Source organism: Pelophylax lessonae (genome assembly GCF_965119305.1).
Source record: "Pelophylax lessonae genome assembly, chromosome: 4".
NCBI lineage: Eukaryota > Metazoa > Chordata > Amphibia > Anura > Ranidae > Pelophylax > Pelophylax lessonae.
Window position 1 is genome coordinate 551,246,319 of NC_138771.1, and position 18,239 is coordinate 551,264,557.

The 18,239-nt window shown below is 38.9% G+C and overlaps 1 protein-coding gene across 7 annotated transcripts in view; it reads left to right on the forward strand.

The window, feature by feature from the left end:
• The window catches only part of PAX8 (paired box 8), a 40,701-nt gene that overhangs the window by 15,988 nt on the left and 6,474 nt on the right, over positions 1-18,239 (forward strand). For 3 of the 7 annotated variants that reach the window (XM_082255587.1, XM_082255589.1, XM_082255591.1), the window contains 8 exons: positions 666-831; positions 4,075-4,275; positions 5,754-5,836; positions 6,380-6,505; positions 9,718-9,893; positions 9,977-10,097; positions 11,798-11,986; positions 16,539-16,637. In XM_082255587.1, coding sequence (XP_082111713.1) covers positions 666-831; positions 4,075-4,275; positions 5,754-5,836; positions 6,380-6,505; positions 9,718-9,893; positions 9,977-10,097; positions 11,798-11,986; positions 16,539-16,637 — 1,161 coding nt within the window. The remainder of the gene's footprint in view (positions 1-665; positions 832-4,074; positions 4,276-5,753; positions 5,837-6,379; positions 6,506-9,717; positions 9,894-9,976; positions 10,098-11,797; positions 11,987-16,538; positions 16,638-18,239) is intronic. The other 4 variants (XM_082255588.1, XM_082255590.1, XM_082255592.1 and 1 more) reach the window with 2 other exon arrangements.

Here is an 18,239-nt window from a genome sequence, read left to right on the forward strand (position 1 = left end):
AAAAGACACATCTAATAATTGCATCTCTTGGATTATATTTCTAGAAATGTAGTCACATGATCATTACTGAAATTGGGTTTTATAGCTCGGATTGGCCGAAGATCATGTAATAAGTTGTGTAGGCTCTTAGTCACATGCTTGGATGTTATATGTTCCAAGATCATCGATTTCTAACGTGAAGGCCTTTCAGGCTTCTGTTACCTGTTTTGATGTTGAGGAACATCTTATTTGATCAATTTTCAATTGCCCAAACCTGATCTTCTTATCTCCTTCCTCTTACATCCTTTCCATATATATTTGTTTACTCAGTCATTTTATTCTGCAACCAATAAAAGATCCTTTGTGAGTGTCAGGTAGTTCAATTTATTGGTCGTACTAGAGAAAACTATTTCTGGGGGCCACATGCTTTTCCTGTCAATTTATATGCTTTAGCCTTGGTAAGTTAGACTAATTAAAGCACACGTGTAGCTTGGAAGTTTTCAGCCATCTTTTGAATGCCTAGTATACACGTTATCATAAAACACGTTATCATAAAGTGTCTTAACAGAGTCTAGGCAACAGTCTAATACTAAACAAAGAACACAAAATGTTATCCCTTACTCTGTGTGAAGATTGATCCTAATATGTGCTTCAGACTAATATAACCCATGATTTTCTTTCTCTAGGTCATGGTGGCCTAAATCAATTAGGAGGAGCATTTGTGAATGGGCGTCCCCTCCCAGAAGTGGTGAGGCAGCGCATTGTGGACTTGGCACACCAAGGTGTGCGTCCCTGTGACATCTCTCGGCAGCTGAGGGTCAGTCATGGATGTGTCAGCAAGATTCTTGGCAGGTAAGGAGCCAGGGAGTAAGTCATCTACTAGTGTTACTAGTAGTACTAGTATTTGTATCTTATGTGTGTATAGTGCCCATACAAGGTGCAGTAAGCAATGTGAGGATGTAAGCATCATTTGTGATGGCTGGAAGTGGATCAGACTGTGTAGGGGTTACAAAAATCACAAATTCTCCAGTTATATGGAAAAAAGAAAATAGACCTGAATGCTACATCTACACATTTAATAAACTAGGGGGAAGATTGTTCCAGTGCCCTGGCAAGTAAAAGGTTTGGCAAAGATCCAAGAGATGGCATTCACCCAATGAAATTGCTTTTTTAAGTAAAAAACAAATTTTGATTTTTAGTAAAGGTAAAATGCATTTGTATAATCAGTTTTTATTGACATTTTGTATTCAAAAAAACAAAATACACATAGAAAACAGCACTGTATAAAATAAAAGATAGAAAAAGACTGTCTTCAGTAGTAGAAGATACAACAGAAATACCATGGGTTACACACCGTAAATTCTCTATACCATGCATTCATATGAACATATAAGTAGGTGTAAATGAACTCAAATAATAAACAGAACTTCCTGGTGTATCAAACATGAAGTATAATATTTATAGAGCAGTGGAGGTAGAAACCATACCACATAGGACCTTACCATAATCCACTATAGATTATAATAGGGAGATAAAAGGTACCAAGGCTCTTTTCTGGAAGACAGTAGAAATTACAAGAACCAATAAAGAAAGATTTAACAGGTTATAACAACAAAACAGAACCTTACTGGTGTACAAGTGGTTCACTGATTTAATAATACCCTCTCAACACTCCGAGGGTCAGGGATGTATAATCTGTGGGGTGATAGATACCCTTTTTATGCCAGGTAAACCGGGGGCCATGTCTTGAACGGGGTATAGATAAAATGTATTTGGATATCAGACCACTATCTAAGACCACAAGTTTTTTTTTTTTTTTTGGATAGAGTAAAAGAAGGGGTTTTTTATTTTTTTGCCACCTGTATTAGGGAGATTTCCCTTCACTTCCTGTCCTTTTTGACTCAACACGTGAGAGGATATCTGAAGGAAATACCCTCTTAGTTGTCATGGGAACAGGTGTCCCCAATCTATTCCTGTTCTGGTGACAATTCAAAATTCTAGATTTACCCTCACTTTCATTCCTGGTGACATTGGTGCTGAGGACAATTAGAGAGAGAACATTTTACGAGAACACAGACAGCAATAAAAACCTGACAGTAGTCCTAAATCCCCACCACTTTATATCTAAAAGAAAGGTTCTCTTTATTTATACTTTAAATAATCTAGAAAAAGATTACAATCCCGTTTTTAGAATGTGCCCCCACCCTTGTACAACAAGGGGGCTCTATGAAAGAAAAGATTTCTTTACAGTTCGGCTACGAAACTTCAAGGTGACCCAAAAACTATTTTTTACAGCTGGGATTGGTGAAAAGGTTTTTGTCTATTACTCAGTAGCATGAGATTAACCACTTCCCGCAAACTGATGTACCCGTACCGGTACCGTTATTTAGAGCCGGCGGTCGGCTTTCTAATGATATCTACCGATGTGGCTCAGCAGCCACTCTGCCGTCATCACAGGGAGCGGGAGGGGACGTCTCCCCCTCCCGGCCGCTCCCGCCGCTTTTCCCGGGTCTCTTGTCCCACTGGGATTTGGCTTCTTTTGGGTCCCTGATGAAGTAAACCGGATGCGAAATCACAACGTCACTTCCGGTTCACTCGGCTGTCAATGGCGCCGATTTTAAAATAGTAACAGTATTCAAAAATGCAGATTTTGCCATTTTGAATACTTTTAAGTATTATTAAGTGCTATTAACTGTTACAATTTTTTTATAATTTTTATAATGTCGCCTATGGAGGTTTTTTAAATACTGTAGTTTGTTGCCATTCCACGAGTGTGCGCAATTTTAAATTGTAACATGTTAGGTTTCTATTTACTCTGCGTGACATCATCTTTCACAATACACAAAAAAATTGGGCTAACTTTACTGTTTCGTTTTTTTTTTAATTCAGTTAAGTGTATTTTTTCACAGAAAATTATGTTTACAAGACCACTGCGCAAATATTGTGTGACAAAAAATAATGCAATGACAGCCATTTTATTATCCAGAGTCTTTATTAAAAAAAAACATACATATATAATGTTTGGGGGTTCTAAGTAATTTCCTACCAAAAAATACTGATTTTAACTTGTAAACAACATGTGTCAGAAATAGTCTTGGTCCTTAAGTGGTAATCTTATGTTGACAATTAGCTTACTGGGAAACATTGGGTGACATCTTTAAAATTTCATCCATTGAGTTCATAAACTTTTACTTCAAGTAAATGTAACCAATAAATGTAGTTGTTAATTGATCATATTTATTTAATGTATTGAGCTAATTTAATTATTAGTTAAACAAATACATTTTACCAAATTGAATGTATTTGTTCATTCATTATTATTATATTTATTAAATTGATTTATTATTCTAGTTATTAATTGAACAAGTGCATTATTATTTATAATGATATAATATGTAAGGCCTTATGAGGGGTTTTATTTTTTAAAAATATACTAAATAAGATTTATTTGTGCTGCCTCGCAGTGAACATTCCTCCTCCAACTCCCACTGTCCTCTGCAGACATGAATCTGATTGGTTATGTTGTGGCAATGTAGAAAGTTCTTATGTGAGGCACATTAATAAATATAGGAATGATTTGTCGCCTAAGAAGTCAGACAATTGTACAACGCTAATTACACTGCAGCCAGGACATCGGATGTTTTTTCAATATTCCCTTTACTAGATAAGACAAACAAATGCTCTCCCACACATACACATCCCACATAGTTACTCTATGTCCCTATCTGGGCAATACACAAAGCAATGACCTAGAACAGTGCTGTCATACAAACTGCCTCAATAGAAATGACATTGTTAAAAACATATTTATTCATGAATGAGTAGCAATAAAAAACCATCAGAGGCTCTGATCCTCTCCAACTCCATCCAAAAAAATAAAATAAAAAGTTGGGCTTCAATTTTCAATATTTTTGTACCTTGTAGGGAATAAATCTGGTCAGCACTCATGGCGTAATTTGAATACGCTCTACATTTTACTTTTTCTTCTATTTACAGTATTTGTGATTACAAGTCTGACTTACCTTAACTATTGCAGTAATGGGGCAGGGGGAGACTGATGATTTTGGATAATTATACCTTTTTTTTGCATTGGAGTAGGTACTATGAAACAGGCAGTATCCGGCCAGGAGTCATTGGTGGCTCGAAGCCCAAAGTTGCCACCCCAAAAGTAGTGGAGAAGATCGGCGATTATAAAAGGCAAAACCCCACCATGTTTGCCTGGGAAATCAGGGACCGGCTGCTGGCAGAGGGAGTATGTGACAATGACACCGTACCCAGTGTCAGCTCCATCAACAGGTATAGTAAGGTTACACTGTAACCCCAGCATTTCATATTCATGATATGTGTCTATGATACCATTTACTTGTATGAAAAAGTATCCTGCTCTCTTTGTGTAACTTCCTTTGTGTGAAATCCCTGGTGTTCCCGCCAGCCCCTCTGCTTTCCTATTAAACACTGACCACACTATAAGCATGAGAGCACACTGTGGTTAGTTCTCTAGCTGTGCTGGGAACTCAGCCTGCTCTGCTCTCCTCCACTTGTCCTGACAGCCCACCCCCCCATGCACACACACAGCCTTTCACTGAGAAGCTCAGTGTGCTGCTACTTCTCCTCCCCCAGCTCTTATGCAGATCACTTATAAAAAAATGTATTAATATTTTTTTTTCAAATCTATACACAAATGTTCTGCCTTTCATTTCTATTTTAAACTGAGTGGGTTGTTTTACAAGGTGATTGTTTACAACCACTTTAATGTCCAATGTGTATATCGGTTTAGGAAGTAGCGTACATTTGATTGATGGAGTATTATTAATATATAATATGCCTTGCAGTCATTATTTTACTTTAAAAAGTGATATTATACATTGCACACAAGTGCTAGTGTCACTGATTCTGTTCTTCCTTATAGTGTAGGTATACCAAAAATGTCTTTTTTATTTAATTTAATTTATTTTTTTGGATAAAGTAGGTAAAAACCCCTTGTAATATATATATATATTTTTGTTGCTGTCTGTGTCCCTGGTGGGTAGATTTTCCCTCTGTATTTAAAGTGCTAGAAAATCTAAAATTTCAGAATTTATCCAGAAGATAATTTTTCTTCACTTCTTGTTGCACCTTCTTGACAGACAGTGAAGGGAAATTGACACAATAGGACACAGAAGCAAACAATAAACTAATAGACATTTTAACCAAAAGTTTTGACTTTACATACACTTAAAACTGGTCATGCATGTGACAGTTAAATTATGCAGTTTCCTTTAGATTTGTCAAAATAACACAATGAGAGGGCCTACCTAAGCATAGTTATTGTAGAGCTAAAGTAAAATGTTCAGTCCTATTGTTACATCCAATTTGAGCCAACTGGTCAATAATAGAGTACAAATAGGCCTTAATTATCTTTGACTTGTATGTATCTCACTGCAATTCATAAAAGCAGTAATGTTGACACATAAGTACCATGGTGTCTAATGGAATGCTCTTATCAGACAACTATATATTTTTTCCTTGCTTATAGCAACAATATGTTGCACAGTAAGTACACAACGCCTAAACCTTTTCGAGCACTGTGCGCTTAGGAAATGTGTTAAAAATAATTTAAAAGCTGCCTTTAAATTGCTTTGTATCTGCATATGACCACTGTAATATTGCTTTAAATTATAATAACAGCTCTGGATACAGTCAATGATCAGGAAAATTGTGTTGAAGGAAGAGGTAATGATGACATATTTGGTAATAACATTGCTATTAACGAATGTCCGTATATGTCTCTACAGAATAATACGCACCAAAGTTCAGCAGTTATTTAACTTACCCATGGAGACCTGTGTGAAATCTTTAAGTCCAGGACAAACTCTGAGTAAGTCAGCCTACCTTGTAGTAGAAATGTGTAATGAGCATGTCTGATGGGGAGGTCATAATGGGAGATGTAGTGTCCTACACTCTTATAGAGTAAGTAGGTGTGGTTTCTACAGAGAATAAAAATATAATGCTCATGTTCAGTTCTTAGACTATTAGTGTGTTCACATTTGTATATCAAGTTTGTAAAACATAAGCTCAAAGCTAAGCACCCACCACCTATTTATTTTCTGCAATAGTTCCTTGGACCTGGGCACGTAGTGCGTTTGGTCAAGGTGGTAGTTATTTTTGCCAGGTATTCCATCTACACCAGGAATGGTTCATGTTTAGCACTGCAGGGAGCTCACATTCAAGCTTCAAATCAGATAAAAAGGCCATAACACTTGGGATGGATATCTGCAGAAGGGAAGTAACACCAAAAGGCCAACATAGGGATCTGTTCTGGGTTTGGAAAGTTATGGGTTTTTTTTTATCCAAGTTTGAGGTAAAAGTGTTATTATCTTCTTAATATACATGGATTTATGATTTGTCTTCTTTTTGACAGTCCCCAGTTCAGCTGTGACTCCTCCGCAGTCACCCCATTCTGACTCCCTTGGTTCTACATACTCAATCAGTGGATTGTTGGGAATAACACAGCCAAGTTCTGATGGAAAACACAAACTGGATGATAGTGAGTTCAAGGACTGATTCCTTCCATATTCGCTATGACTTGTTCTACACTGCTCCAAAAAATTAGAGTACAGCATCAAGTCAAATAAACTCCTGGGATATTGATCTGGTCAGTTAAGTAGCGGAGGGGGTTGTTAAAGAGTTTCAGCTGCTTTGGTGTTAATTAAATTAACAACAGGTGCAGCAGACAAGACAACCTACAAAAATAGAAATGGTTTTACAGGTGGAGGCCACTGAATTTCTTTTTCCCTACTCATTTTTTCTGACTGTTTTTTTACTAGTTTTGCATTTGGCTAGGGTCAGTGTCACTACCGATAGCAGGAGGCGATAGCTGAACCCTATAGAGGTTGTACAGGCAGCCATTGCCAGAAGGTTTACTGTATCTCTCAGCAGTCATAAGAACATGGTGGAGATTCCTGGAGACAGGAAGTTACTCTAGGAGAGCTGGGCAGGGCCATCAAAGGTCCTTAACCCATCAGCAGGACTGGTATCTGTTCTTTTGTGCATGGAGGAACAGGATGAGCACTGACAGAGGCCTACGAAATTACCTCCAGCAGGCCATTGGTGTGAATGTTTCTGACCAAACAATCAGAAACAGACTTCATGAGGGTGGCCTAAGGGCCCCACGTCCTACAGCTGGCCCTGTGCTCACTGCTCGGCACCATGGAGCTCGATTGGCATTTGCCATTGAACACCAGAATTGGCAGGTCCGCCACTGGCACCCTGTGCTTTTCACATATGAGAGCAGGTTCACCCTGAACACATGTGACAGATGTGAAATGGTCTGGAGAAGGTTATGCTGCCTGTAACATCGTTCAGCATGACCGGTTTGGTGGTGGGTCAGTGATGGTCTGGGGAGGCATATCAATGGGGGGAAGCACAGACCTCTACAGGCTAGACAATGACACCCTGACTGCCATTAAGAATCGGGATGAAATCCTTGGACTCATTGTCAGACCCTACGCTGGTGCAGTGAGTCCTGGGTTCCTCCTGGTGCACAACAATGCCCGGCCTTATGTGGCGAGTATGCAGCCAGTTCCTGGAGAATGAAGAAATTGATACCATTGAATGGCCCCCACGCTAACCTGACCTAAATCCAAAAGAACACCTCTGGGACATTATGTTTCTGTACATCCGATGCCAGGTTGCACCTCAGTCTGTTTAGGAGCTCAGTGATACCCTGGTCCAAATCTGTGAGGAAATAGCCCAGGACACCACCCGTCGTCTAATTAGGAGCATGCCCTGACATTGTTAGGCATGCATACAAGCACGTGGGGGCCATAGAAGTTCTCAGTACCATTTTTGCTGCAATGAAATGTCAGCAAAATGGACTAGCCTGCTGCATCATATGTTCACTATGATTTTCGGCCCCCTCTAGGTTGAATATTTTTATTTCCATCAAACAATGTGGCATCCTTTCATTTCTAACACATTACCCAGTCCCTATCAGTATGAATATCCAGCATGATATTTTTCCCCATTGAGATCAGTTGTGTTTTCAAAGTGTTCCTTTAATTTTTTTGAGCAGTGTATAATATGTTGTATATTGATTAAATAACACCACTGCTGTAATCAATATGATTTATCAAAAATCTGATTCCATTAGGCTGTACTAAATTGTCAAAAACTAATTTCTAATTGGTGTTAATGATTTACAGAGCTTATTTTTTTTATTGTCACTGTAGACTTTCATAATATACAAAATATAGTAAACTGCTATCGAAGAAAGGCATAAAGATGATTAACAAGTAAATAAACCTGAATCTGTAAATATACACCAAAGATGATTAATGAGAACAGAAGAAAAGCCTACTGAAACCAAATTAGAGTGACTGATAATGGCATCCAGCCAACCATTTTCCTTGCTAAGCATGAGAGGTTATTCCTAAAGCCCCGTACACATGAGCCGGATGTCAGGTGCCATCAACTGGTTCAATAGAAACTGGCCGATATTCGGCCCATGTGTACTGCAGTCGGTCTGGAAGAGGCATGACCAAAAAAGGGCTTTCCCCCTGTCAGACAACAATAGAACAGCAGGGGAGCTGTCAGTTTTTTTCGTTCTGTCCGCAGGGTTGAGTAAAACAACTAGCGGTATGTACTAGGCCCAAAGGAGTTGTAAAGTCAGAATGTTTTTTTATCTTAATGCATTCTATGTATTAAGATAAAAAACCTTCTGGGTGTAACAGCCTCCCCAGCACCCCCTAATACATACCTGAGCCCCATCAGTATCCTGATTGGCTAAGACACAGCCGTGGCGCAATTAGCTCCTGCGGCTGTCAATTAAAATAATTTAGCCAATCAGGAAAGAGAGGGGGTGGGGCCAAATATCAGCTCTGTGTCTGAATGGACACAGAGATCTGCAGTTCGGCTCGGGTGCCCCCGAAGAAAGCTACTTGCTGTGGGGGCACTCGATAGGAGGGAGAGGCCAGGAGAGCCGAAGAGGGACCGGAGAAGAGGAGGATCCGGGCTGCTCTGTGCAAAACCAACTGCACAGAGGAGGTAAGTATAATATGTTTGTTATTTAAAAAACAAAACAAAAAAAAAAAAACTATACTGTACAATCATTTCAATTTGCTGCTATGGGCAGCAGTTTTACATTGCTGCAGGTTTCATAATTCAGCATTATTCATGTGGATGATTTAGAAAATCTGAAGCCAAGAAAATGGTTTTAGTCAAATTGAATACAAAAACTCCAAGCAGCTTGATGCGGCTCAGAGGCAACTTGAAGTAACTCCATGTTTACTCCATGAATAAATAAAATGGAAATCAAAGCATCTCTCAACAAGCCCTATACCAGCCAATCCAGTTTACGCTTTTAATCACTGGAAAACAAGGACTCTGTTTGGTTGGAATGGATAATAGCTCCACTTTAGCCCTGCTTTTCAAAAATCATCCCCTTTCTAAAACATTTTGTTGTATGAGCCAATAGCCACTCGTTTTGCGCTGTTTCACGGGTTGAATTTTCATTTCTATCTCCATTGCTAGACATAAACATCCCTTTTCTGATTTTCAGATACACCAGTAGAGTGTTGTACCATGTTATCCATCCACAAAAGTAGAAGAAGGCTTGCGCTACTATCTATTTAGTCAATAAATGACATCACCCTAGTTCTAAACTTCTACTAATTTTCAAATAGCTATCGATCAGACAATATCCTTCTTTTTTTCTACACAAAATGATTAAATAACCCTTATTTTGTTTGTTGCTCTCAGGTGATCAGGACAGCTGCAGGCTCAGCATTGACTCTCAGGGTAGTGGTGGACTGAGCCGGAAACATCTACGGACAGAAGGCTACATTCAGCACCCTTTAGATGGGTTGGAGTGCCCCTTCCAGAGGCAACACTTTCCTGACTCCTACCCTTCAGCTAGTCACAGCAAGGCCGAGCAAGTGAGTGCAGCCAAAGATCATGTCATTGCTGTCATCTTATACACACTTTACCAAAGGTTAACTAACTTTCTTTACATGTAAAGGCTCTCTATCCTCTAAACCTACTCAACAATGCAATGGATGATGGGAAATCAGCATTGGCCTCTTCTAATGCCACACTCAGCAGGAACCTGTCCTCACACCAAGGGTACTCCACTCTCTCAGGTAAGTACTCTGGCCAAGGCTGGAGCTTGTCATGTTCAAATTAAAGTCCTCTTGTCTTTTCATTCTTGAAATAAAGCTGAACTCATGACAGGTATTTAAAAAAAACAATAATGCAGTTACATATTAATAAAAATATTTAAATCTATTTAAGTAGCTTATGTAAGTACTTGAGAAGAGAGGAGAGGGACAAATCACCAGTCTGCTACTGCTCCTTCACTGTCCAATCAGAGGCTGGGGGCGGGGAGCTGACCATACTGTTTTATTTACTGCAGAAAAGAAAATTCTGGTCACCAACTTGTCTCTATCATCTTGTAAGGATTTGTAAATCTCATAAATAGATGGTCAGATATACAAATATTTCGTATGAAGATTCCATAGATGTATATCAACTGTAAATTTAGCTGTTTACCCAGAGGTAAGCTTCTGCATTACCAAATTGCAATAAAAGGAAAGCAAAGACTTATATAATAGGGTTATAAACATAATATTTAGAATTAGATAAGTATATAACGCAAACGATACACAATAATACCCTGAGTGGTAAAAAGTCAGTTCACACAAAAAAAATTATATTTCCGTTTCGTTAGGTTTAGGAGGGGAAACCACCTTAAAAAAGGTTATATCTCTTAATGACGATATTGGTAAGATCTGTACATATGTGTTCCTGGGTCTGCACACCCAAAGTGACCATCACTAGAGGATTCCATCCTCTGTAGGATTTTTTAAATTTATTTTGTAAGGAGTTTTTGACACACCCAAACACCCAATGATGGTAGAGAGATCTCAGTGTTGGGCTATCTAAAGCCCCGTACACACGCAACGATTATCGGCCAACTGATCGGCCGTCTTTTGTCCAGTGTTGTTGTGTTGGTTGGAATGTGCCTAGACTGCACACGAATTTTCTCGCCCAACAAAATTCTACTTCAGAAGTGATGTCATGTGCTGGATTGATTTCTTTGTGTTCTTTCTTCTCTGAGCATGCCCAGACCTGCTCATCAGATTTTTCCCTGTCGAAATCTGTACTGACTGCACGAAAATTGCCCGTTGTGTTGACGGCCAACAAAAATTTTATAGTCTGCACACCAGATTTTTTTCGCCCAAAAAGTCGGAGTCGGTTGTCGGAAGCATCATACTAACAAGCCGAAAATCGTCAGATCGGTCGCTGGACGAAAATTCCCTGCCAATTTTCCACGCGTGTGTACGGGGCTTTAGCCAGGGTCTAAGTATGAGTAAAATATCCATTGTGATTGCATTGACTTTTAAAGGCCCAACTTTAGCCACAGGATTTTCTTTGCTGTTTGACTTCACTTTCTATAATTGTTACACCATGAAAAAAAAAAAACAGGGATGACTTTTGATTGGGTTACATTTTACTAGATGCCTATAGCCATGAAAGCCATGAAACTGCCAAAATTCAACCCAGAAAATATTCATTCATCAGCACATATAATTTAAATGTAGACAGATTTGCGTGTGGTTTTTATGGAAAAACATTATTTTTCACAGATTTGGACTCCTATAAATTCAGGACAAAAAATTAATTTTGCAGAACCATTATAAGTCATTAGGAAATACAATGTCATTATATTCACAGTGGGATTTGTTATTTTACACACGGCTCCATTAACCAATCATGCACCTCGCACCTATTTTGTTTTGGTATTTTAAGTTTCCATCTTCATCTCATTTCATCATTACAGAGCTGTCACCATTTAGCATTAAACAAGAGCCATCTGACAGTTCCAGTGCAGGCTCCACCCCTCCATCAATATATAGTCCTGCCTTTTTGGATCTGCAGTCAATTGGTTCAACAGCTGCAGCCACACCCTTCAGCGCATTTTCTCCTGCAGCTTCTGTGTATGGACAGTTCACCAGTCAGGCAGTTACAGGTATGGATGATGGATAGATGCTACAGTATTTACAAATGCTGCAGTATGTTACCTGAAAGATATTTTACAATTCTTTTGTAATACAGTTAACCACTTTAAGATTTACCCCGCTTCATGACCAGGCCATTTTTTGCAAAACAGCACTGCGTTACTTTAACTAACAATTGTGTGTGTCTCACAACGCTGTGACCAAATAAAAATTCTGTCCTTTTTTCCTACAAATAGAGCTTTCTTTTGGTGGTATTTGATCACCACCTCTGAGGTTTTTATTTTTTTGTGCTATAAACAAAAAAGACAGACAATTTTTTCTGCTATAAAACACATCCAATAAAAAATGTAAAAAAATGTAATTTCTTCATAAATTTAGGCCAATATGTATTCTGCTACATATTTTTGGTACAAAGAAAATCCCAATAAGCGTATATTGATTGGTTCGCACAAAAGTTATAGAGTGTTTATTAGTAATGGCAGTGATCAGTGATTTATAGCAGGATATTGCGCCGGACAATTGGACAATAACTGACACTTTTTAGGGACCAGTGACACTAATACAGTGATCAGTGCTAAAAATATGCACTGTCACTGTACTAATAACACTGTCTGGGAAGGGGTTAAACATCAGGGGCAATCAAAGGGTTGCCTGTGTGCCTAGCTTGTGTGTTTGTGTATTGTGGAAGGTGCTTTTACTAGGGGAAGGCATAGATCGATGTCCCTGCTTTGCAGGAACACAGGATCAATGCCTTCCCTACTGACAGAACGGCGATCTGCCTTGTTTACATAGGCAGATCACCATTGTGGCACGGTGGGTGCCGGCAGACATTGAGTCAGCAGTACCTGCAGATTAGCTACAGCTGTGTATATTCATAGTATAATCATAGTGGGAGTGTGCCACCGACAGTGCGCATGCGCACCCCAGACCCAGAAGTACCAGCGGAACAGTGCCACCGGTGTATAAGTATGTTATACTAACGGCAAGTGGTCAAAGAGAAAGATAAACCTAAAATATATCTATTCTTAAAAATGTTCCCTCCCCCTCTCCCCTCACCCATCCTGCCTAACCTGTATTAAAAAGATGTGTATACTTTTTTATTTTTAGTCAGCTCTGGTCCAGTCATGTGTTCCCGTAGCTCTGTGTGCAGCTAATGGAGCGCTTGACAACAGTTCTGAATTCTGGGAGATGTGATGTCACCTATAGGCTCCCATAGTCCAGCCGTTGTCAGAGCTCCCTACTCCCCCCTGCAGCAGCCACTCACTGACACAGGGGAGCAGGGGCTGTGGAATCATGCGCCTGGACCCAAATTTACATTTTTTAATAAGTATACAGAACTATGCAGATTAGGCAGGATAGGTAGGTAATATTTTTAACAATAGATATAGTCTGGCTTTTCTTCCACTTAAAGGAAATTTCCAATAACCAAGCTATAGACAGTGCTAAACTCGTTGCCATGTTTTTAGTTACATTTTGTAGGCACATGATGCACAAAACATGTTATAATTGTCTCATGGAGCTCAACAGAACAGTAAATAGACAATAGAATGTTGGATGGCAGTCTATAATTTAGATGTACGATTATCTTCTGGCCTTCTCACACCTTTCAGTAAAAATCCAAAAATGGCCGAACCAGAAACAATCAATTGTCTATGGGTCTTTGGGCATGTAGCCATCCACAGTATCATATATCCCCACTTTATTAATGGCAAACTTAGTGATCCTTGGATATGAAACATCCAAGTCATAAAACCAGAACTTCAGCTGTCATGCCAACACCACACAACACTTTACCTAATAACTCTTATCCTTCTCCTCAAAACTCATAAAAATTTTTTTTAAATTAGCTGGTGACATTTTTCGAAACTTAATATCTTACAAGGTTTTCACACATTAACTGAAATTTGAAAGCAGGAATGTGGTAGGAGGTCCCAGACTGCAAACCGAGGGGAAGCGGGGGAGAAGTTTAGGTTGATGAGAAAAAAAGATGGGTGTGCCAATCAATATTTTCACCAGTAAAAGTGGGAGCGGGGCAGTGGCACGAGTTTAAAACTATTGACTCTGAAAAGTGTCCATAAATTACCGTACTTATCCTGCTTAGTCACACAACACAGCAGGGGTGTCTGAATTGGTTCAGTATGGGGATGTCCATTTCCATGCAAATCTTGAAATCTAGAAAGTACACTTCTGCCTAGTTTATTTTCCTTTTCCCAATCTATATTTTTTAAAAAATACAAAAATATATTTGCTAAAATTATATTTTTTAATATTCCTACACATCTAAGACCTGTAACTCAGAAAACGATATTTAAACAGTAATGCAAATTGGGAATTAATGTAAAAAAATTTACTATTATTCATCAAGAAAAACTTCATACTCGCAATTCTGATTTTAAACAGTTAAAAAAATGTAATAGCAACTCAAATCTCAGGGGAAAAAAATGATTGATGACTGATGTTAAACACCTAGTTGTTCTTTTTCTAATCTATGCCTTAATGGTGTTTCTGAAATATTAGTTTGTTGACTTTTCTTAGTTACCGTTTATTTGAAGGCAAAAAGGCCAAGGACAAATCAGTATAATATTTCCTTCTAAAATCAGAATAATGCCTTCCCAAATATAATATATTTATTTTATTTTATATATTTTATTTTTTAAAACACTAGAAAAGGTTGTGTTTGAAGGGAATAGGTCTGCTTTTACATGAACTGAGCTAAGAATGTTCCATATTCATAATACGGCAAAGTCCTGTCACCTGTCTGTGAAGCCGTGTCCCTTGCTGGAGCATCAAGGCAAGGACACACAGCACTCCTGCTGCTGCAGCATACAGTACATGAGGGGAAGGAAATGAGCTGGTGTTCTCCTGCAGGGAGTTAAGCTTACCAAACACCAGTAGATTTTCATTTGAAAGTTCAACCAGCAATTTAAAAAAATCAGTCAACTAAGTTTGAAAGCCCTTCAGATTTCATCCAGACCTGCTACTTGAATGGAATCCCAGGCATAATAAGTGGGTTTGTTAGCATGTGTATAATATGCATAATTTTCCCAAACAAGAACCACATTCACAGTTCGAATATCCTTTATTCAAGAAATCCATCCTGCTATTTCGAATTTTCTTGTCACAGCGTTTTAAAATGATTGCCATTTGACCCTGCTAACCATTAGAAAATCCAACAAATCTTCTGAAAACCAAAATTTTCAAACTAAATACTACTGCCGCATGTCCAGCTTTAGACAGGCCACTTCCTTCACGTGTGGACAATACTTTTTGTGGAGACTGCAATAATAACCTAGGCTGTCCTATTATTCACTCTGTCTATCTCTGGCAAAAATATATATTAGCAACATAGCTATTAATGGCTCAGTTTTGGTTTATTATAAGCTTTTGGAAGAATAAAAGCAAGAAAATGTATGCCAAGGATTAATGGATTCAAAATTAATATAGCTTTAGATTAAACCAAGGGGTCTCCAAATTGTGGCCCGTGGTTGCCCTTTGCTTGCCTCTATCTGGCCCTTGGGGTGCTATTCCTGCCAATGATATGAGGCAATATTCCTCCCACTGATCCCAACAATTAGGCATTATTTCTTCCACTGATACAGATGATGAGGTACTACTACTCCCACTAATACCAATGATGAGGCACTACTTGTTCCTTTACTAACCACACCCCGAGACCATGTTTATTCTTACTAGACTTGTGTACTATCGTTGGAGTTTTATGGTTTTTTGAATGGACTTTCTTTCCACATAGATGCACGATTTATGTTAAATAATTTATATATTATATGGTTTACACTATATATGTTAGCGCTGCACTATTTGCCTTTAATATTATTCTGATTTTCTATAGATCAAGTGTATCAGCTGCTTTCACAGTCATTTATTCATCACTATATTTTTGTTTTTAGCGCAGGATCTTTTTGATTTTTATTATTCTCACTAATGCTGGGCCTGGGACGTTTTATACCCTCACTGGCCACAATCCAGCCCCCTAGCCGTCTGAAGTAAACTGGCTCTTTCTTTGAAAAGTTTGGAGCGATTTTCTTTCCTACAACTCGTGGTTGCAGGAAAGAAAATCGCATCATCTAATGCTGGCTTTACTCATTATTCATATTTTATCCAAAGCTGAAAACTTTGGGCGTATATATATAAATTAAGGCTATTAAGAAGAATAAAAAGTCTGTTTTATTATGAAGAAACAAGGTTTTACATTTTATCATCTTTGTCCATGTTACAAGAAACAAAAAATACAGCCTTCCATTGCTGACCTCTCCCACTGAAAATGCTAGTTCCCTGGTTGTTATAAAGATCCTTTGGCTTCAATACATTGAGTCACTGACCTAAACAAGTAAAAAGAGAATTTCTGAATTTTCTTTGGAGTTCATCTGCTGCATGTTTGCTCCTGGTCTATGACCAGCCAGACACAGCCAGTCAATTAGCAGTTCTAGAAAATTACAAACAATGGCAGCCCCAAGATTTTTCCCATGATAGGTATACTTTGTCTTATGTGTTAATCTGGGTTGCTACAAGGAACATCAATATTGACTCTTCAATCTCTTACAGGGCGTGAAGTTGTGGGGTCAACTCTGCCAGGGTATCCACCACATATACCTAGTGGCCAAGGAAACTATGCTTCATCTGCCATTGCTGGAATGGTTGCAGGTATGTTATGGATGTCATTCTCACAGCTTCCTCTCACTTCATCCCTGCCAAGCTAATGCTTTCCAATATGGAGAATGTAATGTCTGTGCCAAATAGAAAATGTAGAAAATAATGCCCCTCCATATAGACCAGTGGTCCTCAACCCTGGCCTACAGGGCCCACTAACAGGCCAGATTTTAGGTATTACCTTGAGGAGATGCAGACTAGAGTACTGCAATCACTGAGCAGCAAATGATATCACCTGGGATGTATTTCAGTTATCTTGCAAATCTGGCCTGTTAGTGGGCCCTGTAGGCCAGGGTTGAGGACCACTGATATAGACTACAATCCACTTTCTTGTAAAAGTTCCATTTACTAACATTTCGGAATTTTTGCACCTGAAACTTCTTTGACAGCTGAAACAGTATTAGTAATGTGGACTAGATAACTCTATTCAGTATGGAAATAAGTAATATTGTTAGACCTTTGCAGCAGTCTGGTCAAACTGTATATACAAGAGACCCACATTGAAAGAACCATTGGTGATTGTTTCTCCATACCTGCAGTTCTAGGGCCCTGTAACTTCAGCAGCTGCCAATGGTTCTATTCTGCTACAGGAACAGCTCTTGGGGGAGTCATTGCTGGTTCACACTACAGTATACGGTGCGGAATCTGCACAGAATTCATTGCGAATTGGCACCACATCAGTGTGAACCGGGACTTAGTGCATGTGCAGATGGACAGCTTGCTTTCAGGTGGATTCAGTTTGTTTTTGAGATTAGTTCGAGATATTTCTGAGATCCATAAAAGTTCCTTCACAGGTGCTTCTGGCCTGCAGTCGACCTCCTTCTGGATTGCAGTTAATTTCCTTTGACATACAGCTGACCATTTTTTGGCCTTCAGTTGACCTCCCTCTATGCTGCATCGAGTTGCATGAGCATTTCCCTTGACTTGCATGAAGAGAAAAAGCGATCCCAATGCAAATAAAAGCCCATATACAAAGACCGAATCCTAAGATTAGCTCTGATGGGGTCTACTATTCTCACAAATGAACATGCTCATGAAAATATTGGAGTGAGGGGATTATGCGCAGTCAGATATTTTTCCTAACATACAACTACCATGAGTACGTGTAAATGTATCCATAGACATATGATGATGATATCTACCCAAATCAGCCAGTTTCAGCCAGACTAGGAAATAATTGCTCTATCAAGGAATACCAGCAGGCACTCCTGACAAATGTACCCCAGGGAACAATTTAGCTGGGTTAGATTTTCTCCAGCCAGTCGCTATTGTTTTTTGTCAAGATAAAACTGGCACTGGAGACATCTACACACTGGACCCTATGGATGCTCAGGTGATACTAACATGCCTGTACATGGACACACCACTTAGCAAAAATAAAATTGTTTGGCAGTCTTAATCGTTTTGTATTTAAGCTTTATCTCACTGGTACTGAATTCCTTTACTGTTATTAGATGCCCCACATTTAGCGGGGTTTATATTCATGGGGATATCTAGTTACCAGATGTCATCAACGCATATCTATAAAATGAGTCATTGAGAATATGGCTGACCCCAGGTGACCTCTACAGGTATATTTAAATGAAAGAGAAATGC